At 39.5% G+C, this 25,513-nt stretch overlaps 1 protein-coding gene across 2 annotated transcripts in view; it reads right to left on the bottom strand.

Annotated features, from left to right (window-relative positions):
- The window catches only part of TRAPPC8 (trafficking protein particle complex subunit 8), a 563,274-nt gene extending 541,932 nt beyond the window's left edge, over positions 1–21,342 (bottom strand). The window contains exons 1-2 of one of the 2 annotated variants that reach the window (XM_053715000.1): positions 21,040–21,342; positions 8,343–8,537 (exon numbers count right to left, since the gene is read on the bottom strand). In XM_053715000.1, coding sequence (XP_053570975.1) covers positions 8,343–8,537; positions 21,040–21,196 — 352 coding nt within the window. In that variant the 5' untranslated portion in view covers positions 21,197–21,342. The remainder of the gene's footprint in view (positions 1–8,342; positions 8,538–21,039) is intronic. The other variant, XM_053715001.1, reaches the window with a different exon arrangement.
- Positions 21,343–25,513: the final 4,171 nt, after the last annotated feature.

Below are 25,513 nucleotides of genomic sequence, written 5' to 3' on the forward strand. Positions count from 1 at the left end.
ATTTGTAGAATTTTGAAAAAGTATGAAACGAAGACAAAATCGCCGCCTTGCAAATCTGTTCAACAGAAGCCTCATTTTTAAAGGCCCATGTGGAAGCCACAGCTCTAGTAGAATGAGCTGTAATCCTTTCTGGAGGCTGCTGGCCAGCAGTCTCATAGGCTAAGCGGATTATGCTTCTTAGCCAAAAAGAAAGAGGTTGCCGAAGCCTTTTGACCTCTCCTCTGTCCAGAGTAGACAACAAACAAAGCAGATGTTTGACGAAAATCTTTAGTAGCTTGTAAGTAAAACTTTAAAGCACGAACCACGTCCAGATTGTGTAATAGACGTTCCTTCTTTGAAGAAGGATTAAGACACAAAGACGGAACAACAATCTCTTGATTGATATTCTTAATAGATACCACCTTAGGTAAAAACCCCGGTTTGGTACGCAGAACTACCTTATCTGCATGGAAGATCAGATAAGGAGAATCACATTGTAAGGCAGATAACTCGGAAACTCTACGAGCCGAGGAAATAGCTACCAAAAAAAGAACTTTCCAAGATAAAAGTTTGATATCTATGGAATGAAGAGGTTCAAACGGAACCCCCTGAAGAACTTTAAGAACCAAATTTAAACTCCATGGTGGAGCAACAGGTTTAAACACAGGCTTGATTCTAACTAAAGCCTGACAAAATGCCTGAACGTCTGGGACATCCGCCAGACGCTTGTGCAAAAGAATAGATAGCGCAGAAATCTGTCCCTTTAAGGAACTAGCTGACAATCCTTTCTCCAATCCTTCTTGGAGAAAAGATAATATCCTGGGAATCCTGACCTTACTCCATGAGTAGCCCTTTGTATTCACACCAATAAAGATATTTACGCCATATCTTATGATAGATTTTCCAGATGACAGGCTTTCGTGCCTGAATTAAGGTATCAATGACTGACTTGGAGAAACCACGCTTTGATAAAATCAAGCGTTCAATCTCCAGGCAGTCAGCCTCAGAGAAATTAGATTTGGATGGTTGAAAGGACCTTGAAGTAGAAGGTCCTGTCTCAGCTGCAGAGTCCATGGTGGAAAAGATGACATGTCCACTAGATCTGCATACCAAGTCCTGCGTGGCCACGCAGGCGCTATCAAGATCACCGATGCTCTCTCCTGCTTGATCTTGGCAATCAGACAAGGGAGCAGAGGAAACGGTGGAAACACATAAGCCAGGTTGAAGGACCAAGGCGCTGCTAGAGCATCTATCAGCGTTTCCTTGGGGTCCCTGGACCTGGATCCGTAACAAGGAAGCTTGGCGTTCTGGCGAGACGCCATGAGATCCAGTTCTGGTTTGCCCCAACGATGAACCAATTATGCAAACACCTCCGGATGGAGTTCCCACTCCCCCGGATGAAATGTCTGTCGACTTAGAAAATCCGCCTCCCAGTTCTCTACACCTGGGATATGGATAGCTGATAGGTGGCAAGAGTGAATCTCTGCCCAGCGAATTATCTTTGAGACTTCTAACATCGCTAGGGAACTCCTTGTTCCCCCTTGATGGTTGATGTAAGCCAGTGTCGTGATGTTGTCCGACTGAAATCTGATGAACCTCATTGTCGCTAGCTGAGGCCAAGCCTGAAGAGCATTGAATATCGCTCTTAGTTCCAGAATGTTTATTGGAAGGAGCGACTCCTCCTGAGTCCACGATCCCTGAGCCTTCAGGGAGTTCCAAACTGCACCCCAACCTAGAAGGCTGGCATCTGTTGTTACAATTGTCCAATCTGGCCTGCGAAAGGTCATACCTTTGGACAGATGGACCCGAGATAGCCACCAGAGAAGAGAATCCCTGGTCTCTTGATCCAGATTTAGTAGATTTGTGTAATCCCCATTCCACTGACTGAGCATGCAGAGTTGCCGCGGTCTGAGATGTAGGCGTGCAAACGGCACTATGTCCATTGCCGCTACTATTAAGCCGATTACTTCCATGCACTGAGCCACCGAAGGGCGAGGAATGGAATAAAGAACACGGCAGGAATTTAGAAGTTTTGATAACCTGGACTCCGTCAGGTAAATTTTCATTTCTACAGAATCTATCAGAGTCCCTAGGAAGGAAACTCTTGTGAGGGGGGATAGAGAACTCTTTTCCTCGTTCACCTTCCACCCATGCGACCTCAGAAATGCCAACACTATGTCCGTATGAGACTTGGCAATTTGGAAGTTTGACGCCTGAATCAGGATGTCGTCTAAATAAGGGGCCACTGCTATGCCCCGCGGCCTTAGGACCGCCAGAAGCGACCCCAGAACCTTCGTAAAAATTCTTGGGGCTGTAGCTAACCCAAAGGGAAGAGCTACAAACTGGTAATGCCTGTCTAGGAAGGCAAACCTGAGAAACCGATGATGATCTTTGTGTATCGGAATGTGAAGATAAGCATCCTTTAAATCCACTGTAGTCATGTATTGACCCTCCTGGATCATAGGTAGGATGGTACGAATAGTCTCCATCTTGAATGATGGAACTCTGAGGAATTTGTTTAAGATCTTTAGATCCAAAATTGGTCTGAAGGTTCCCTCTTTTTTGGGAACCACAAACAGATTTGAGTAAAATCCCTGTCCCTGTTCCTCCTTTGGAACTGGATGGATCACTCCCATAACTAGGAGGTCTTGTACACAGTGTAAGAATGCCTCTCTCTATCTGGTTTGCAGATAATTGTGAAAGGTGAAATCTCCCTTTTGGGGGGGGAAGCCTTGAAGTCCTGAAGATATCCCTGGGATATAATTTCCAACGCCCAGGGATCCTGAACATCTCTTGCCCATGCCTGGGCGAAGAGCGAAATTCTGCCCCCTACTAGATCCGTTACCGGATAGGGGGCCGTTCCTTCATGCTGTCTTAGAGGCAGCAGCAGGCTTTTTGGCCTGCTTACCCTTGTTCCAGGTCTGGTTAGGTCTCCAGACCGTCTTGGACTGAGCAAAAGTTCCCTCTTGTTTTGCATTAGAGGAAGTTGATGCCGCACTTGCCTTGAAGTTTCGAAAGGCACAAAAATTAGACTGTTTGGCCCTTGATTTGGACCTATCCTGAGGAAGGGCATGACCTTTTCCTCCAGTGATATCAGCAATAATCTCCTTCAAACCAGGCCCAAATAGGGTCTGCCCCTTGAAGGGAGTGTTAAGCAGCTTAGACTTTGAAGTAACGTCAGCTGACCATGATTTAAGCCATAGCGCTCTGCGCGCCTGGATAGCAAAACCAGAATTCTTAGCCGTTAGTTTAGTCAAATGAACAATGGCATCAGAAACAAAAGAATTGGCTAGCTTAAGTGCTCTAAGCTTATTAAGTATGTCATCCAATGGAGTCGCTACCTGTAAAGCCTCTTCCAGAGACTCAAACCAGAACGCCGCAGCAGCAGTGACAGGAGCAATGCATGCAAGGGGCTGTAGGATAAAACCTTGTTGAATAAACATTTTCTTAAGGTAACCCTCTAACTTTTTATCCATTGGATCTAAGAAAGCACAACTGTCCTCGACAGGGATAGTAGTACACTTTGCTAGAGTAGAAACTGCTCCCTCCATCTTAGGAACTGTCTGCCATAAGTCCCGTGTGGTCGCAACTATTGGAAACATTTTTCTAAAAATAGGAGGGGGAGAGAACGGCACACCTGGTCTATCCAATTCCATAGTAATTATTTCTGTAAACCTTTTAGGTATTGGAAAAATATCAGTGCACACCGGCACTGCATAGTATTTATCCAGTCTACACAATTTCTCTGGCACTGCAATTGTATCACAGTCATTCAGAGCAGCTAAAACCTCCCTGAGTAACACGCGGAGGTGTTCAAGCTTAAATTTAAATGTAGAGATATCAGAATCAGGTTGCATCATCTTCCATGAGTCAGAAACATCACCCACAGAAAGAAGCTCTTCTTCTTCTTCTGCATATTGTGAGGCAGTATCAGACATAGCTCTTAAAGCGTCAGTATGCTCTGTATTTCGTCTAACTCCAGAGCTATCTCGCTTTCCTCTAAATTCAGGTAGTCTGGCTAATACCGCTGACAGTGTATTATCCATGACTGCCGCCATGTCTTGTAAAGTAAACGCTATGGGCACCCTAGATGTACTTGGCGCCATTTGAGCGTGAGTCCCTTGAGGGGGAGTCAAAGGATCTGACATGTGGGGAGAGTTAGTCGGCATAACTTCCCCCTCGTCAGATTCCTCTGGTGATAAATTTTTTAAAGACAGAATATGATCTTTATTGCTTAAAGTGAAATCAGTACATTTGGTACACATTCTAAGAGGAAGTTCCACCATGGCTTTTAAACATAATGAACAAGGAGTTTCCTCTATGTCAGATATGTTTGTACAGACTAGCAATGAGACTAGCAAGCTTGGAAAACACTTTAAATCAAGTTAACAAGCAAATATAAAAAACGGTACTGTGCCTTTAAGAGAAACAAATTTTGTCAGAATTTGAAAAACAGTGAAAAAAGGCAGTAAATCAAACTAAATTTTTACAGTGTGTATAATAAGCTAATAGAGCATTGCACCCACTTGCAAATGGATGATTAACCCCTTAGTTAAAAAAACGGATCAAAAAAACGTTTTTTTTAACAGTCACACCAAACTGCCACAGCCTTGCTGTGGGCCTACCTTCCCCAACAAACGATTTTGGAAAGCCTAAGAGCCCTTTAGAGATGTCCTATAGCATTCAGGGGACTCCTGGAGGAAGCTGGATGTCTCAGTCTGTAAAAGTTACTGCGCAAAAAAAGCGCTAAATTAGGCCCCTCCCACTCATAGTAACACAGTGGAAAGCCTCAGGAAACTGTTTCTAGGCAAATTTAAGCCAGCCATGTGGAAAAAAAACTAGGCCCCAATAAAGTTTTATCACCAAAGTATATATAAAAACGTTTAAACATGCCAGCAAACGTTTTATATTGTAAATATAAAAGAGTATTACCTCAGAAAGTAAGCATGATACCAGTCATTATTAAATCACTGTATTGAGGCTTACCTTACATAAATTTGGCATCAGCAGCATTTTCTAACATTCACATCTTCTAGAAAAATATTAACTGCACATATCTCATAGCAGGATAGCCTGCACGCCATTCCCCCGCTGAAGTTACCTCTCTCTTCAGTCATGTGTGAGAACAGCAATGGATCTTAGTTACAACCTGCTAAGATCATAGAAATCACAGGCAAATTCTTCTATTTTTCTGCCTGGGACAAAATAGTACAACTCCGGTAACATTTAAAAATAATAAACTTTTGATTGAAGCAAAATAACAGCTACATTTCACCACTTCTCTCTTACTACCTCCATGTTTGTTGAGAGTTGCAAGAGAATGACTGTATATGGCAGTTAGGGGAGGAGCTATATAGACAGCTCTGCGGTGGGTGTCCTCTTGCAACTTCCTGTTGGGAATGAGAATATCCCACAAGTAATGGATGATCCGTGGACTGGATACACCTTACAAGAGAAAAGTGGTTTGGAAATAGCAAAGTGGGACATATTTATTGCACTATAACTTGTAAAAAAAGCAAAGAACATGATAACATTGATTATTTCTAAACTCAGGACAAAATTTAGAAACTATTTAGCATGGGTGTTTTTTGGTGGTTGTAGATGTGTAACAGATTTTGGGGGTCAAAGTTAGAAAAAGTGTGTTTTCTTCCATTTTTTCCTCATTTTATAATTTTTTTATAGTAAATTATAAGATATGATTAAAATAATGGTATCTTTAGAAAGTCCATTTAATGGCGAGAAAAACGGTATATAATATGTGTGAGTACAGTAAATGAGTAAGAGGAAAATTACAGCTAAACACAAACACCGCAAAAATTTAAAAATAGCCTTGGTCCCAAACGGACAGAAAATGGAAAAGTGCTGTGGTCATTAAGGGGTTAAAGGGGCATGAAACCCAAAAATTTTCTTTCATGATTCAGAAAGAGAATACAATTTTAAACAAATTTCCAATTTACTTCTATTATTTAATTTGCTTCCTTTTCTTGTTATCCTTTGCTGAAAGGTTTATCTAGGCAAGCTTAGGAGCAGCAGAGAACCTAGGTTCTAGCTGTTGATTGGTGGCTGCATATATATATATATATATATATATATATATATATATATATATATATATATATATATATATATATATATATATATATATATATATATATATATATATATATATATATTTTGATTGTCATTGGCTCACCCATGTGTTCAGTTAGAAGCCATTAGTGCATTGCTGCTCCTTTAACAAATGATACCATGACAATGAAGCAAATTAGGTAATAGAAGTAAATTAAAATGTGATTCTCTATCTGAATCATGAAAGAAAATTTTTGCGTTTCATGTCCCTTTAAGTGGGCGAGACTTTGTGACAGAGGAGGATTCTCAGGGGCAAAGGCAACCATTCAAAGTTTCATTGGATTTAATTTATATATACAGTGTGTGTATTTTTTATATATATATATATATATATATATATATATATATATATATATATATATATATATATACACATACATACATACATACATACACACACTTTATATATATATATATATATATATATATATATATATATATATATATATATATATATATTTATTTATTTTTAAAGGGACACTGAACCCAAATTTTTTCTTTTGTGATTCATTCAGAGCATGCAATTTTAACCAACTCTCTAATTTACTCCTATTATGAATTTTTCTTCGTTCTCTTGCTATCTTTATTTGAAAAATAAGGCATTTATGCGAAGGAGCCAGCCAATTGTTGGTTCAGAACCTTGGACAGCACTTGTTTATTGGTGCTTTCCAAACAGCAAGGACAACACAGGTTGTTCACAAAAATGGGCCGGCATCTAAACGTCCATTCTTGCTTTTCAAATAAGGATACCAAAAGAATGAAGACAATTTAAAAGCTTCAAGTGCTCCCTAAAGACTCTACTGTTCAGGGATGCATACAACCTACACTAACCTTTCCAAATACCAGTTCCTCTCCTCCATTGCTATCCCCTGAACCCCCCTAGCATATAAGCCTAAGAGTCCAGCTGTTTGTAGATCACCTTAAGAGCTGACTACAACAGTGCAACTCTTGGCAGGGCCCTCTACCCATTTGATCCCTAATTGTTTTGTTGTACTCCCTGCGGAATCTGTTGGCGCTCTACAAATAACCGATAATAATAATAATAATTTGATAGTAGGAGTAAAATTAGAAAGTTGCTTAAAATTGCATGCTCTATCTGAATCACAAAAGAATTTGGGTTCAGTGTCCCGAATTGTGAGGGGGTGGAAGTCTTGATGAGTTCCCACACTTTTTTTGTAGGACTTGACACCTGCTACAGACATGTGAAGGGATTTCAACAGTAATTACTGGAGCAAACAAATAATGTAAAATTTTTTTATTTAATTTCAATTTAATCTAAAAATATTTGGTCTATCCTGAAACTTACAGAAAAATAAAAAAATAAAATAAAATAGACACCTCTATTAGCACAGTGCATCCAAAACCCGCTCAGATACAATTTTAGGACAGCCATAGATAGGAACGACTAGTGAATTAGTGGTTACTTTGAACCATCTGTTCTTAGGCAGGCATATCCTTCAACGCTGGCCGGTTACAGTTTCAGAAACAATGCCCTTTTGTTAAATGTTAAAGGGACATAATACTCATATGCTAAATCACTTGAAACTGATGCAGTATAACTGTAAAAAGCTGACAGGAAAATATCACCTGAGCATCTCTATGTAAAAAAGGAAGATATTTTACCTCACAATTTCCTCAGCTCAGCAGAGTAAGTTCTACTAAGTTATACTCAGCTGCTCCCAGCTGCAGGTAAAAAAATTTAAAAAAAATGAAGAAATGAACAGCAGCCAATCAGCATCAGCAGTGCTGAGGTCATGAACTCTTTTACTGTGATCTCATGAGATTTGACTTAACTCTCATGAGATTTCATAGTAAGCTTCCTTTACCTGATTGGTGAAATAATATGAGAGTGCACGATGCTAGTCCCTTCAGATGTCCCAGGACAGACAGACTAAAATGCTGCTTAGAAATCCTTTACAATGGGAGGTGGCTACCGAGGAACTTTTGAGGTAAAATATCTTTCTTTTTTACATAGAGATGTTCAGGTGATATTTTCTAATCAGCTTTTTACAGCTATGCTGCATCATTTTCAAGTGTTTAAAGATTTGGGTATTATGGCCCTTTAATTTTAACTAGCTTCATATACTACTAAATGTTTTAAACTATTAATTTAGTGAATACTCTCTATAATTAAATAGAATCCAAAGAAGCTGTTAAATCATGAGGGTAAAGAGCAAAACAAAAAGATGTATTGCAAACAGCACCATATTAAAAGAGAAAGGTTATATACATACCACTGATGTTAAGGTCGTAATCACCTGCTGTAATCACATTGGGAACTAAACCCTCTGCAGGCTGACAAGTTGAAACAACATCATTTAATAGTTTTCTAATTGCTCCTTGTTGTGGTAACTGAGTGACAATATTATTCACTGCTATCTTTATATTTTTGATCACATGAAGCTGGTTGTTCGGATCACGCATATGACCTAAAAATAAACATAAAATGATAAGAACTACATATATATTATTGAACAATCATCTTCAAAGTGATAGTGAAATCAAAATTACATTTTCACTATTCAGAAAGAGCATGCAATTTTAAACAACTTTCCAATTTACTTCTATTAAATTTGCTTCATTCTTTGTTGAAGAGTATACCCTCGGAAGGCTCAGGAGCAGTAATGAGCTCATGGGAGCTAGCTGCTGATTGGTGGCTGCACCTATATACCCAATGTGCTCAACTTACACAAATAGTGCATGGTTTCTCATTCAACAAAAGATACCAGGAGAATGAAGAAAATTGTAACGTTGTTTAAAATTGTATGCTCTACTTGAATGCAAGATTTTCTTTTGAGTTTCATGTCCATTTAAAGAATCCATTATTTTACATTATATAAACTAAATTCTGGCATAGCAGTGCCCTGTCAAAATTATCAAGGCTTAGAAAGCATTTTCCAACAATAAATCATTTTAACTTTCATATTTGCAAGTTATTTTTTTTTTTTTTTTAAATAACTATCTTTATTGAGAAGCATAAGAAACAATACACTGAACATTAATGTAAACCCTATTTGTAGTGTACAAGTGTTTGTTTGTGTGTGTCTGTGTGTGTATGCAAGTGTGTATGTCTGTGTGTGTATGCAAGTGTGTATGTCTGTGTGTGTATGCAAGTGTGTATGTCTGTGTGTGTATGTAAGTGTGTATGTCTGTGTGTGTATGTAAGTGTGTATGTCTGTGTGTGTATGTAAGTGTGTATGTCTGTCTGTGTATGTGTAAGTGTGTGTGTGTAAGTGTGTGTGTGTAAGTGTGTGTGTGTAAGTGTGTGTGTGTAAGTCTGTGTATGTGTAAGTGTGTGTATGTGTAAGTGTGTGTATGTAAGTGTGTGTGTGTAAGTGTGTGTGTGTAAGTGTGTGTGTGTAAGTGTGTGTGTGTAAGTGTGTATATATGTCTAATCAAGAGGAATATATAGGGTCATTCACTTCAACAGTAAAAGTGTCTTGCAGATTTCTGCTATTTCACTATGTATATTAGTACTATGGGAATGGACAACCGAAAAAGAGAAAGTGAAAGGGTAACACACATAGAAACAGGAGGAAATTAACGTTCGAATACTACTCTTCAAGAGTACCTAAAGGAACAGAATTTGAGGAGCCGGCTGGTGTTCATGACCAAAGATGTTATAATTCAGTATAACAGCACAATAAATTAAAGGGAAATGAAACCCTGTGATTTAGACAGAGCATATATTTTGTAAAAGTTTCCAATTTTTTATTATTATCAAATTAACTATGTTCCCATGATATTCCTTGTTGAAGAGATAACTTGGTGGATGTCTGGAGCACTAAATTGCAGGAAATAAGGAAATAGCGCTGCCATCTAGTGCTCTTGCAAATGGATAACATTCTTGCAAAACTGCCATATATTGCTCCAGACACATGCATGTTCCTGAGCTTACCTTCATGTTTTTTAACAAAAGAAAACAAGTGAAAGAAGAAAATGTTATAACAGAACAGAAGTAAGTGAACTATACAGCAGCAGTGTGTTTATTTTTCACAAGCAAACAATAGATGGATCATAAGATAGCAGTAACTTGAGCCACTCTATGGACCACTGTATAGCTATAAGCACTGTTTAAGACTAATAGGTCTGTCTGAACACAAACTGAGTAATCCAAACAAAGTGTATAGTACGTGAATAGTAGGGCTGTGAGTAATTCCTGCAGTCATTCTGCATTGCTTGCTGCAATGTTACAGGAGGGGGAAAAGGATTGTCACAAAATATGACTTTGGTATAAAGGTGTCTGTGGGCTCTAAAAAGGGACATTAAACACTTTGGGACAGTGATATAATATGATAAATCTTATATATAAAAACACATTTGCAATATACTTTCATTATTTATTGTGTCCCCTTTTCCTGTAATTCCATTCTGAAATTGTGAGCATTTAATTTCCTGTTAGAAATATAAATGCAGAACACTGTTATATTCCACACAGCCATTAGCTGCACACTCTAGAGACCTATTTATAACCGTCCCTAATTGGCCACAGCAGAGAAGGTAACCTAAGTTACAAGAGGGCAGCTCCCATTGTTTTATAGACACACTTATTTTGTCACTATTAAAACAATCTAAAAAAAATAATACATCAACATGTTCTTTTCAGACTGATCTTTTCTTTGAATGCATCATTCTTTTATTATTATTATACTTTATTTATGAAGCGCCAATATATTCTGCAGCGCTGTCCATGGGTACAATTCAAGTAAATAAAACAATGATATCAAACTTGTAAGAGACCAGACAAAATTTCCCTATTCCCATGGGAACTTATAATCTAGCCTTTATTTAGTGTTTAACCCCTTAACGACCAAGGACGTACGCCACACGTCCTCAAAAAAAATGCAGTTAATGACCGAGGACGTGTGGCGTACGTCCTTGGTCTGGAAAGCAGCTGGAATCGATCCTGCTCGCTTCCAGCTGCTTTCCGGTTATTGCAGTGATGCCTCGATATGGAGGCATCGTGCAATAACCCCCCTTGGCCATCCGATGCAGAGAGAGCCACTCGGTGGCCCTCTCTGCACCGGACATCGATGGCTGGTATCGTTGGTGGGAGCCCATCGGTGCTCTATGTGGAGTGGAGGGGGGCGGGATCGGGGGTTGGTCTCGGTGGGGGGGGGAAAGCTACACTACAGAAAAGGGAATTTTTTTTAAAAAAAGGCACATTTTGTTACAAAACTGGGTACTGGCAGACAGCTGCCAGTACCCAAGATGGCGCCCATTATTGCAGAGGGGAAGGGTTAGAGAGCAGTTTGGTGGGGGATCAGTGAGGTTGGGGTCTAAGGGGGGATCCTACACATCAGCATATGTAAATATGCTTTTTTTTTTTTTTTTTTTTTTAAAAAGGGCCAAATACCTTTTATTTTAGTACTGGCAGAGTTTTTGCCAGTACTTAAGATGGCGGGGACAATTGTGGGGTGGGGGAGGGAAGAGAGCTGTTTGGGAGGGATCAGGGGGTCTGATGTTTCAGGTGGGAGGCTGAGCTCTACACTAAAGCTAAAATTAACCCTGCAAGCTCCCTACAAGCTACATAATTAACCCCTTCACTGCTAGCCATAATACACGTGTGATGCGCAGCGGCATTTAGAGGCCTTCTAATTACCAAAAAGCAATGCCAAAGCCATATATGTCTGCTATTTCTGAACAAAGGGGATCCCAGAGAAGCATTTACAACCATTTGTGCCATAATTGCAGAAGCTGTTTGTAAATAATTTCAGTGAGAAACCTAAAATTGAGAAAAAATTAACGTTTTTTTTTTATTTGATCGCATTTGGCGGTGAAATGGTGGCATGAAATATACCAAAATTGGCCTAGATCAATACTTGGGGTTGTCTACTACACTACACTAAAGCTAAAACTACCCCAAAAAGCTCCCTACATGCTCCCTAATTAACCCCTTCACTGCTGGGCATAATACACGTGTGGTGCACAGTGGCATTTAGCGGCCTTCTAATTACCAAAAAGCAACACCAAAGTCATATATGTCTGCTATTTCTGAACAAAGGGGATCCCAGAGAAGAATTTACAACCATTTATGCCATAATTGCACAAGCTGTTTGTAAATAATTTAAGTTAGAAACCAAAAGTTTGTGAAAAACAATTGTGAAAAGTGAACGATTTTTTGTATTTGATTGCATTTGGCGGTGAAATGGTGGCATGAAATATACCAAAATGGGCCTAGATCAATACTTTGGGTTGTCTACTAAAAAAAAATATATACATGACAATGGATATTCAGAGATTCCTGAAAGATATCAATGCTCTAATGTAACTATCGCTAATTTTGAAAAGAAATGGTTTGGAAATAGCAAAGTGCTACTTGTATTTATGGCCCTATAGTTTACAAAAAAAGCAAAGAACATGTAAACATTGGGTATTTCTAAACTCAGGACAAAATTTAGAAACTATTTAGCATGGGTGTTTTTTGGTGGTTGTAGATGTGTAGATTTTGGGGGTCAAAGTTAGAAAAAGTGTGTTTTTTCCATTTTTTCCTCATATTTTATAATTTTTTTTATAGTAAATTATAAGATATGATGAAAATAATGGTATCTTTAGAAAGTCCATTTAATGGCGAGAAAAACGGTATATAATATGTGTGGGTACAGTAAATGAGTAAGAGGAAAATTACAGCTAAACACAAACACCGCAAAAATTTAAAAATAGCCTTGGTCCCAAACAGACAGAAAATGGAAAAGTGCTGTGGTCATTAAGGGGTTAATGTCCCTTTAAATATGACTTTTTACTAAAACTATAAGCTAGCTTTTCCCTCATGATGTAAAAAAAATCAGAAAATATGTGTTAGTACTAATGCAAGGTGAAAAAGGTATGTGTGGAAAGTAGGATAATCTTTACGCAGTTCAGCTTTTTTGTGTGTCTGCAAGACCTTCCTAGCATATACTGCTTGTAACTATGTAAACATAATGAAGGTAGAAGCCTTGCATACTTGCTCAGGACATAACTGGTGAAAGGCTAAACCGCTAAAATTTGTCAATTCATCTTAGACTGCAAGACAATATAAGCTCAAAAATAAAAAATGTTCAACTTGGCATTTTCCATGTGGAAATATGATTTCATTCAAGAGCTTTTTTTTTTTTTTTTTTTTTTTTTTTTAATTTGTCCGGAAGATAGATCTTAAAAGGGACACTGGACCCAATTTTTTTATTTTGAGATTCAGATAGCACATGCAATTTAAAGCAACTTTCTAATTTACAATAAATAAATATATAGGGGGCGCCTTTGGGTGGATAAATACTGTATTGTAAACCTTAGTGTGATTGGAAAAGCACTGATATAGCAATATAGTACCAAACTGTGTGTCGTGACACAGTGTGTCAGCGGCAGTGTGTAAGTATATCCCTGCTTCAGCACAAATTTTGTTAAATTTAAAAAAAATTATTTTGGTTTCCGCCTTTCCGCCTGCCTGCTACGCATATCACGTGATTGATATCTAGTGTGTCACAGATTATCTTAACCTATTGGCACAGTTCAGCGGGAACTGAAACTATACCCATTGGCGGCACATTGGCTCCTGACTGCATGTGTAGTCTCCTCAATCGGCTAGTGACTGCATGTGTAGTCAGTGAGTGGGACAGCAGTGTGTTTGCAGCTCAGCTTAAATGCTGAGCTGAAGTCATAAGTTAAAGTGTTGTTTTTTTGCAGCTAGCTCCCAGTAGTGCACTGATGCTCCTGACTCTTGATATATGGATAGGAAGTGGAAGCTTAAAAATGCTTGATGATGAAATGCGAGTATTTTTATCTAATATTTCAACAAATATTCAGAAACTGTTCATCCCATCAACCTCATACATCCCATTAAAAAATTAGTCATTGGTGCTATTAAACTTTTTTTAATTCTTGCACAAAAACTTACATACTGTTACTTGCAAATACATTTCGTTATTATATCATTTATGTATGTGTCCGTATCTCTTAAAACAAGTTAGTTTAACCTCCTGTTTGCTAGTTCAACTGAATTACTGTGTCGCAAATTGATGTAGATCTAAAAAAGTGTGTCACCAACATGAAAAGTTTGGAAAGCTCTGTGCTATATACTATGATACAATCTATCTAAAGCATATATATAAAATAGTAAAATAGTAATACATAATAAAATGTCTAAGTCCCATTTGGCAGAATGTAATGTAAAAATTCCAGGTCCAGGCAGCATCCAAATTCAGCAATCTGTAGAAAAAACAAGAAACGCATTGCTTGTTTTTACCTTTGTTTTAATAAAGTAAGTTTTGCTATACTTACTTCTTGCCTATATACCATCCTTGATACTGCACACCTGACATCTGGTGCTCATTTTGCTGGAGAATTGTATCCTGTGCAATAGGATTCTGAGCCGTACCCTGTGTCACCACATACTGGGATATCAGATCCTGTGTAATTGGAGTTGGAGCCACACCAGAGGCCAGTCTGCTGGGTGACTGTTTGATTCCAGCTTGTTTCACTTGCACCAAGGGGAGCTTCAACAAATGTGAGTAATAAATCTTTGACACTTTTTCACAAGGATATATGCAGTGCTAGGCCATGTGGTGCTTCTGTCTCCTTGTATTTTCTACAACTTTCTAATTTACTCCTATTATCAATTTTTTCGTTCTCTTGCTATCTTTATTTGAAAAAGAAGGCATCTAATTTTTGCTTCAGACCCTGGACAGTACTTGTTTATTGGAGGCTGAATTTATCCACCAATCAGCAAGAACAACCCAGGTTGTTCACCTAAAATGGGCCGGCATCTAAACTTACATTCTTGCTTTTCAAATAAAGATACCAAGAAAATGAAGAAAATTTGATAATAGGAGTAAATTAGAAAGTTGCTTAAAATTGCATGCTCTATCTGAATCACAAAAGAAAAAATTTGGGTTCAGTGTCCCTTTAAAGTGACAGTTTTCATACCTTGGTAAAAATAAACAGCATATCAGAAATATAAAGTGGTTAAAACTATTTACAGAATTTGCACATGCACAGTAGGGTATTCTAAAATGGATCATAACTTAATTCAATTAATGTGTACAAGTAAATTAAAAGTTGTGATAATATAGAATGTAAAAAGAAAATTAATTTTATCATCACAACAATCTTGAGTTAGAGTTAAAGGGACAGTCTACACCAGAATTTTTATTGTTTTAAAAGATAGATAATCCCTTTATTACCCATTCCCCAGTTTTGCATAACCAACACAGTAATATTAATATACTTTTAACCTCTGTGATTATCTTGTATCTAAGCCTCTGCAAACTGCCCCTTTATTTCAGTTCTTTTGACAGACTTGCAGTTTAGCCAACCAGTGCCTGCTCCCAGATTACTTCAAGTGCACGAGCACAGTGTTATCTATATGAAATACGTGAACACCCTCTAGTGGTGAAAAACTGTTAAAATGCATTCTGAAAAGAGGTGGCCTTCCAGGTCTAAGAAATTAGCATATGAACCTCCCAGGTTAAGCTTTCAACTAAGAATACCAAGAGAACAAAGCAAAATTGGTGATAAAAGTAAATGGGAAAATTGTTTAAAATTACATGCTTTATCTGAATCATAAAAGTTTATTTTGGCCTAGACTGTCCCTTTAACACGCAAAATAATTGCAATAACAGATCCTAAAATAATGTTTAAAGCATTTTCTAACAGATAATGCAGTATGTTTTTTGAAAAATAGGAAAAAAATTGTTTGTAAATAAATAATGTTTTGCTATTACAAGCTGACAATAGAAGCTTTCTCTTACTGGAGTCAGTCACATCACACGCTTGCGCCATCTAACACATTTTCATTAATATTCTTTATTTTGATAAATATAGAAAAAAAAAAAAAAAAAAATATATATATATATATATATATATATAAAAATACGTAAAACATTTATAAGAGGAGGGATGGGGGGGGAGAATGGAAGAGAAGAATTTTGATATTTTTTGAGCAATTGCTCATCGGAATTTAAATGGCCTCCCTGTAAATTAAAAGCAAAAATAAAAAACAGATTTGGCAAAATATAAAATCTTAAAGCTAACGTTTTTAAGTTCTTATAGAAACAATAATAAACTCAAGAATTTATAGGCTCACTCAAATATAAGAAACCTAGGCTTTACTGATTATATCATATATGATCAATAAGATCTGATGACATCTTCAGAAATTACGTAGCATTACTGATCACATACAGTAGAGCAAGGTTTGACAAATTTGTTTAAAATTTAGGAGCCAGTAAGAATATTTAGGAGTCAGACACTGGTGTTTGTATATGGATATGTGGAGGATAACCCAAAAATTTAGGAGACGGGTAAAAAAAAACTAGGAGCTAGTGGCTCCTTGGCTCCTGGGTTTGTCAAGCCCTGCAGAAGAGCATTACCAATAGCTTCAGATAAACTGGATGCATTTTGCACATATTTAATTCTGGGACTGGGAAATACACACACACACACAAGCACAACAGTGAATTTATGGGGAGGGTCTCCCTCCCCCCTTTTTTTTAAAAAAAAAAAAACTTTTTTCCTACTGATTGTAACTAAAATCTAGTGATATTTTATAAGAGCAGCTAAAAGGCATCACAGTGGTATTCATACACCAAACAGTAAAATACAGTTGGCCCTCGTTTTACAACGGTTCAATTTACACCGTTTCAGAATAACAACCTTTTTTTTCCAGTCATGTGACTGCTATTGAAAAGCATTGAGAAGCAGTGCATTTATTAAAATAGCCAGTAGGTGGAGCTGTCCGCTTGTGTTGCAGCAAAGCCAATCAAGCTGAAATTAATCAGTTTAACCAAACCTGAGCTATCGAGCAGATTTCAAAGGAACAAGATCTTCCTGTCTATAAATCAGTCCAGATTGGAATGCATAGAAAGAACTGTTTGCAGAAAAATGCAAGTGAAGTCTGTGTTGTGTGATTATTTTATTAGGTTTATAATGCTGTTTAGCAAATGTTTTTGTTCATTTAACTTAGTTTAATTATATATTCTGTGTTGTGTTATTATTTTATTAGGTTTATAATGCTGTTTAGCATTTAAAGTCTTAATTTCAAAGCTTTAAAAATAATGTATTAGGTGTTACTTATGACAATTTTGAGAGGGGCCTGGAACCTAACTCCATCACTTCCTGTTGACTTACATTATAAACTGGGTTTCAATTTACAACTGTTTCGATTTACAACTATTCCTTCTGGAACCTAACCCCGGCGTAAACTGAGGGCTACCTGTATACAAATGGGTGCTAATAATCATCAATTTAATATGTAGGCTGAAATACAATGATTAACTGAAACAGAAGCAGCTATGTGGGATGAATAAAACCGGAAGCGGAACAGCCAAACTCTGTTAACAAGGTAAGGTTAAAGAAGACAGTTTAATGTAAAGTCATACACCATGGCAAGACTGAGCACAGCAAGACAAAAGGTAGTTATACTGCACCAGCAAGGTCTCTCCCAGGCACATATTTTAAGGCAGACAGGAGTTTTCAGATGTGCTGTCAAAGCTTTTCTGAAGAAGTACAAAGAAACAGGTAATATTGAGGTCGGTAGATGCAGTGGTCAACCCATCTAATGTCTGGAGAAACAAGGCCAAGCAACTCAACTATGCATGAAAACACAGGAACTGGTGTACAGAAAAATGGCAGCAGGTGCTCTGCACTGGTGAGTCAACATTTTAAATATATGGCTGTAGCAGAAGGCAGTTTGATCACTGGAAAGTGGTTTAAGAATAAGTGTCTGCAGGCAACAGTCAAGCATGGTGTAGGTTCCTTGCACGTTTCGGGCTGCATTTCTGCAAACTGAGTTGGGGACTGTATCTGAATAAATAATGTCTGAAATGCTGAGAAGCACAGGCAGATACTTATCCATTATGCAATACCATGAGGGAGGCATCATCTTATTGACCCCAAATGTATTCTGCAGCATGACAATGACCCGAAAAATACAGCCAATATCATTAAGAAATATCTATCTACAGTGTAAAGCAGAGCTCAACAAACTCAGGAAGCTCCTGGCTCCTAACTTTTTAGGTTACTCACCATAGATCTATTTACAGGCACCACTGTCTGGCTCCTAAAAGTATGTCTGGCTACTCTTACATTTTAAACAGATTTGTCAACTCCTGGCGCAAAGAACAAGGAATCCTTGTTCTCAACATCATCAAGTATGTCTTGGATTACATGAAGATATAACTGAGACTGCCTAAATCTACACAACTGTAGTTAGTTCTCCAAAATGTTTGGAGCAACCTACCCGCCAAAAAAGTTGTTGCTTCAGGCCATGCGGCAGGTTCCCGGAACTTAAATAGAACACAGCGGGTGGAAATGTGGGGGAATTTGCAGACAGCGCAAATGGGACCCCAAGGACCTCCACAAAACAAGCAGCTTTCATCCCTATACAACGATACATGGAAACCTGTTCAGAGTCTTTCTCCGACAGGATATCGGAGGAATTAGTGGATTTGATGAGCTACTTTCCTATCAAGGTTGCCATCATTGCTGTGTGAGAAGGATCTTCTTAGCTATGTGTTGGGACCTTACCTACTATGGCTGGAGCAGATTGGGATCCCCACAAGATACAAGCCCCCGATATTTCAACCAGCTGGTGCTTTACAATATCTGCAGCTCTAGGTTTGCTGATCTACCCTGATATTTGCTTGCTTAAAATTACCCTTTGTGTTTCTGAGATAGGGAGTTGGGAAAATCCTGCTATGAGGTAATCAAGGACAAATAGGGATGCTGTCATGATAAGAGCTATATGGGTCTGAATTGTTACTAAATGAAAGTAGTGGCACATATGTTTTATTGATGTTAGATGTTAACATTTATATTTCTCTATTGTTTAAATTCTTGTTTTTCTATATTGTACCATTTTAAATCACTATATTGGTGTTTTTAGTAGACACCGCGGGCGGTTGCCATGCCGACAGTCTGAGCATGCGCAGAAGTCCGGTCAGGACGCCGGGTGACTTCCGGTGCAGCGGCGAGGATAGTCGGTGAAGGGTATATTAACGAGTAGGTATGTAAAATGTTGTAAGGTCTGAGGACGGGGTTAAAACCCCAGAAACGTCCCAGGTGAGTGCTCTTTATTTTGGGACTTTGTATTTGCACTAGCATTGGATGCACCCCAGGCAGTTGTCTAAACGAAGTGAGTGCAGAGTTCTTTTGGAACATATATACATACATATATATATATATATATATATATTCTCATAACAGTTTTGAAAATAAAATAGGAGTAAAATTACAAAACAAAAAAATGAAAAAGGACATGAAACCCAAGTCATAATTCAGATAGAGCATGTAATTTTAAACAACTTTCCAGTTTGCTTCTATTATCTAATTTGCTTCGTTCTCTTGGTAACCTTTGCTGAAAGTCATAAATAGGTAGGCTCAGGAGCAGCAATGCACTACTGGGAGCTAGCTGCTGATTGGTAGCTGCAGATGTATGCCTCTTGGCATTAGCTAACCAAATGAGTTCAGCTACTTCCCTGTAGTGCATTGCTGCCCCTTGGCGGTCAGGCATCCTAGCAAGGCGTCACCGACCCCTTGGCGGTCAGGCATCCTAGCAAGGCGTCACCGACCCCTTGGCGGTCAGGCATCCTAGCAAGGCGTCACCGACCCCTTGGCGGTCAGGCATCCTAGCAAGGCGTCACCGACCCCTTGGCGGTCAGGCATCCTAGCAAGGCGTCACCGACCCCTTGGCGGTCAGGCATCCTAGCAAGGCGTCACCGACCCCTTGGCGGTCAGGCATCCTAGCAAGGCGTCACCGACCCCTTGGCGGTCAGGCATCCTAGCAAGGCGTCACCGACCCCTTGGCGGTCAGGCATCCTAGCAAGGCGTCACCGACCCCTTGGCGGTCAGGCATCCTAGCAAGGCGTCACCGACCCCTTGGCGGTCAGGCATCCTAGCAAGGCGTCACCGACCCCTTGGCGGTCAGGCATCCTAGCAAGGCGTCACCGACCCCTTGGCGGTCAGGCATCCTAGCAAGGCGTCACCGACCCCTTGGCGGTCAGGCATCCTAGCAAGGCGTCACCGACCCCTTGGCGGTCAGGCATCCTAGCAAGGCGTCACCGACCCCTTGGCGGTCAGGCATCCTAGCAAGGCGTCACCGACCCCTTGGCGGTCAGGCATCCTAGCAAGGCGTCACCGACCCCTTGGCGGTCAGGCATCCTAGCAAGGCGTCACCGACCCCTTGGCGGTCAGGCATCCTAGCAAGGCGTCACCGACCCCTTGGCGGTCAGGCATCCTAGCAAGGCGTCACCGACTTCTTGGCGGTCAGGCATCCTAGCAAGGCGTCACCGACTTCTTGGCGGTCAGGCATCCTAGCAAGGCGTCACCGACTTCTTGGCGGTCAGGCATCCTAGCAAGGCGTCACCGACTTCTTGGCGGTCAGGCATCCTAGCAAGGCGTCACCGACTTCTTGGCGGTCAGGCATCCTAGCAAGGCGTCACCGACTTCTTGGCGGTCAGGCATCCTAGCAAGGCGTCACCGACTTCTTGGCGGTCAGGCATCCTAGCAAGGCGTCACCGACTTCTTGGCGGTCAGGCATCCTAGCAAGAAGTTACTGACCCCTTTGCGGTCAGGCATAAGAGTAAGGCGTTACCAACCCATTGGTGATCAGATATCCTAGAAATCCTTGAAAGATGTTACCCTTTAAGACATCCAACCAACATTCACAGAACCTTGGATGACACAAAAACTAGCTGGGCATTCCAGTCCCCTTGATAATCAGGCAATGCCTTACTAACACCATTACTGTCAAACATCCTTGAAAGTAGTTACTGATTCGTGGCTGTCAGAGATGGTTGTGAATGTGATGAACAGGTTTAATACATTTCTCCCATTAAAACACTACATTACTGGATCATAATACAAGTTACTTAATAGCAGGACAATAGATAATATTGTATGCCCACTGTTACCAGTCCCCCATCAGCAATGATCATATCCTTGCAGAGCAAGCACACTCACCTTCAGTGCTCAGTCTACAGAAAGGTCTGACGAGCTCGCAGAAGCTGAGCTGGTTCTTCCTGGCCGTTTTCTCCGCCTCATCGCTACACAGAGCGGCCACCTGCGGGATGAAGCAGTCCTGCAGGAACTCATGCACGGAGAGGAGGCATTGCGCCATCCCGGGCCTTCTCTCACCGACTGACTACAAGCACACACGGGGAGCTCGGGATCACCACAACAGCTTCTCCTTACACGTCATTACAAGCAGGTTTATAATAAAAAACAAATCCCTAGTAATCTAGTTCCCCTATAACAGCAACTAACCCCTAACCTATACCCCCCTCCTCTTCCTTCTCTGTAACCGACTCCGCCCGCTACAGTCAGCCGGTTTGGAGAAGATCACGTGATTTCCGTCTGTCAGAAGCAAAAGCATACTGACCACACAAGCTAGCTAGGGTAGTGCGCTTGCGCGAAATGAAAGGAAAGTCGCAAGGAGGACGTCTCGCCTGCGAATGAAATAAAGGAGCGTCATGGGCAACTAAGCAACATTTTTCGACCTGTTTGCTGGTGTGACTGTGAAAGATTTTAGTTATTAAAGGGTGCAAGAGGCAAGCTTTATTACAGACTTTTTTTGATACATTCAAAAATGCACTTGAGTAATGAAAAACGTACACTGTTTCATACTCCGGTTATGTTCTATGTGTTATTTACTTTTCTAAGGGAATTAGTTTTGTTTGCATTTACAAATTACGTTTTTATCTTTCTTTCTTTTTACTCAAATTATAGCAAATTTTTTTCAGGAAAGAATTTTTAGAAAATATTTTGCAGAAATATCCGAGTAAACGCCACCGTATCATTCATTCTATAGCGATCATTTTTATAGCTCATAAGTAAGTGCATGAAATCCCTTATTTGAATCATGAAATATTTTATATGTGGCTTCTTGTCATATATTATTATCGTAAGGGGCTAATAAATGCCTTATAAAAAGCACTAGAACCCCTAAAATAGAACCAAAGTTTAGAGGTATTTGTCATTGTTAGGACAATCAGATGGCATTGTGCAGACACAAGACCTCAATTGAAAAGAGCAGATCCATCTCATTTTCCATTTACCTGCCCATTCTTCTAATTTTTGCAGATCCACTTGTAAAGCAAGTTCATCCTGCTATTACCTAATAACCTTACACAACTTTGTATCATCTGCAAAGATTGAGATGTTGCTATTTAATCCTTGCTCCAAGTCATTAACCCCTCAAGGACGTACAGGGTACATCCTACAAAAGTGTCAGTTTATGACCAAGAACGTACCCTCTACGTCCTCAGGGGTTTCAAGCGGTGGAAGCGATCGTGATCGCTTCCAGCCGCTTTTAGGGTATTGCAGTGATGCCTCGATATTGAGGCATCCTGCATTACTTTTTCTTAAAGCATCTGATGCAGAGAGAGCCACTCTGTGGCCCTCTCGGCATTGGCCAGCAATGGTGACGATCGTTGGTGGGTGGGAGCCATTGCAGGGAGGCGGGTGGGCGGCCCATCGCTGGGAACTTCTGGGCGTTGGTGGATCTCACTCGCGGTAACGCACATGCGACTACTTAAGAAGAAGTGGTGGGAGGAGGGAATAATGTTGGGAATGGATGGGGTATGGTATTGTGGGGGGGGGGCAGCTACTCTACAGAAAAAGTGTAATTTATATAAAAAAGGGGAAAATTTATTGAAAAGTGGGTACTGGCAGACAGCTGCCAGTACCAAAAATGGCAGCAAATAGGGAGAGGGGGGAGGGTTAGAGAGCTGTTTGGGGGGCTCAGGGAGGTTGGGTGGTAAGGGAGGATCCTACACTACCGAAAGTATATAATTTAAAAAAACTATTAAAAAAAAAAACATAACCTTTTATTTTTATACTGGCAGACTTTCTGCCAGTACTAAAGATGGCGGTGACAATAGTGAGGTAGGGGATGGAAGAGAGCTGTCTGAGAGGGACCAGGGGGTGGGATGTGTCAGGTGGGAGGCTGATGTCTACACTAAAGCTAAAATTAAACCCTCAAACTCCCTACAAGCTACCTAATTAACCCCTTCACTGCTGGGCATAATACAAGTGTGGTGTGCAGCAGCATTTAGCAGCCTTCTAATTACCAAAAAGCAATGCCAAAGCCATTTGTTTGCTATTTCTGAACAAAGGGGATCCCAGAGAATCATTTACAACCATTTGTGCCATAATTGCACAAGCTGTTTGTAAATAATTTCAGTGAGAAACCTAAAGTTAGTGAAAAAGTGAACAATTTTTTTTTTATTTGATCGCATTTGGTGGTGAAATGGTGATATGAAATATACCAAAATGGGCCTAGATCATTACTTTGGGTTGTCTACAACACTAAAGCAAAAATTAACCCTACAAGCTACCTAATTAACCACTTCACTGCTGGACATAATTCAAGTGTGGTGCGCAGCATCATTTAGCGGCCTTCTAAATACCAAAAAGTAATGCCAAAGCCATAAATGTCTGCTATTTCTAAACAAAGGGGATCACAGAGAAGCATTTACAACCATGTGTGCCATAATTGCAGAAGCTGTTTCTAAATAATTTCAGTGAGAAACCTAAAGTTTGTGAAAAAGTTAGTAAAAAAAAAAGTGAACAATTTTTTTTATTTGATCGCATTTGGCAGATAAATGATGGCATGAAATATACCAAAATAGGACTAGATCAATACTTTGGGTTGTCTACTAAAAAATATATAGATACATGTAAAGGGTTATTCAGGGATTCCTGACAGATATCAGAGTTAATATAATTTATGGAAATTTTGGGAAATAGCAAAGTGCTACTTGTACTTATTGCCCTATAACTTGCAAAAAAAGCAAAGAACATGTAAACATTGGGTATTTCTAAACTCAGGACAAAATTTAGAAACTATTTAGCATGGGTGTTTTTTGGTGGTTGTAGATGTGTAACAGATTTTGGGTGTCAAAGTTAGAAAAAGTGTGTGTTTTTCAATTTTTTTCATCATATTTTATAATCTTTTATAGTAAATTATAAGATATGATGAAAATAATGGTATCTTTAGAAAGTCCATTTAATGGTGAGAAAAACAGTATATAATATGTGTGGGTACAGTAAATGAGTAAGAGGAAATGTACAGCTAAACACAAACACAGCAGAAATGTAAAAATAGCCCTGGTCCCAAATGGTAAGAAAATTGAAAGTGCTGTGGTCACTAAGTGGTTAAAGTACATTTCAACAACAAATAAAATGTTTCATTATTGCAAGTGAAACATTATTGCAATATACAGTACATTCATTATTTATTTTGCTACCTTTTGCTGTAAAATACATACTTTTTCCCAGGGAGTTTTGGGTTAATCCATTTAGGGCCCGATTACAAGTGGAGCGCTAATGCGCTCCACCGTTTAATACCAGCGCACGCTAGTGTGCTGGCATTAAGTTTACAGCAATGCAAACCCGATTTCGCGTGAGCATTGCTGGGAGGCATTGCGCACATGAGAGAGCGCTTCCATAGGCTCTAATGGGAGCATTGTTCTGATGACTTCACAGACAGTATCAGAACCTCGGGCAGCGATGGGCAGTTTTTTTTAATATATGTATATATATATATTTACAGGGAACACACAGTTCCCATAGGCCGCAATGTAAATGGAGTTTTTTTTTAACACCCCACTCCCACCAACTTTTGACCCCAAAACCTGCCTAGTGCATATGTGCTACTTTTTTTTTAATTAAAAACTATAATGCCCTCTATTTTTATTTTCGGTTCTCTCGTGAATTCTCTGTGCACTAATTGCTACCGCAGGCTTGCAATAGCAATAACCAGCTTCTTGTAATGACTGGTAATTATTGCCCGTTTGCGGGCAGGCGATAATTTAGCACTCCACTTGTAATCTAGCCATTAGTCAATTTATGCAAGCTTTTTTTTTTTTGCTTCATCCGCCCCCCTAAGATTCTCAGCAGTCACATGTTTGTTACTGGGGAGTAGGGTCAAGGCTATAGACTGCTCTAGAAACCGTTAAGGCTGAACGGCCTTCAAATTTTCCTTAATATCTCCTGGCCCTTTTAAAAACACATTTGTGAAGGCCCTTTTTTATATTGGCCTGAGCTTCATCCAAAGCAGTTAAAGCTGAAACATATTTATGGAGTGACAATAAAATTTTCCCCAAAAAATAAACCCCAAGCTGCAGAATCTAGTTTGTTTATTGCTTATTTTCCCAATTTGAGGGCTGCTCTGCATCCTTCCACTAAAAGGGCTTCATTAGTATCACCCACTTTGTAAATTGCATGCTATGCCCACTCGTTAATGGCTCTTTGCACCAAAGGACCATTCACATCCATTAGACATAAACTAGTTCAGTACAGTGTGAGCTTACTTTGGTTAACCTCTAATATTGTGGTTCTACTGTATAAAAAAACCCAAAAGAACACATTTGGTACAGTGCAACTGCGTTATTAAAACTAAACACATTTAATACAGTGTGAACTTGTAGTGACT

This window comes from Bombina bombina, chromosome 5 (genome assembly GCF_027579735.1).
Source record: "Bombina bombina isolate aBomBom1 chromosome 5, aBomBom1.pri, whole genome shotgun sequence".
In the NCBI taxonomy this organism is placed as follows: Eukaryota; Metazoa; Chordata; class Amphibia; order Anura; family Bombinatoridae; genus Bombina; species Bombina bombina.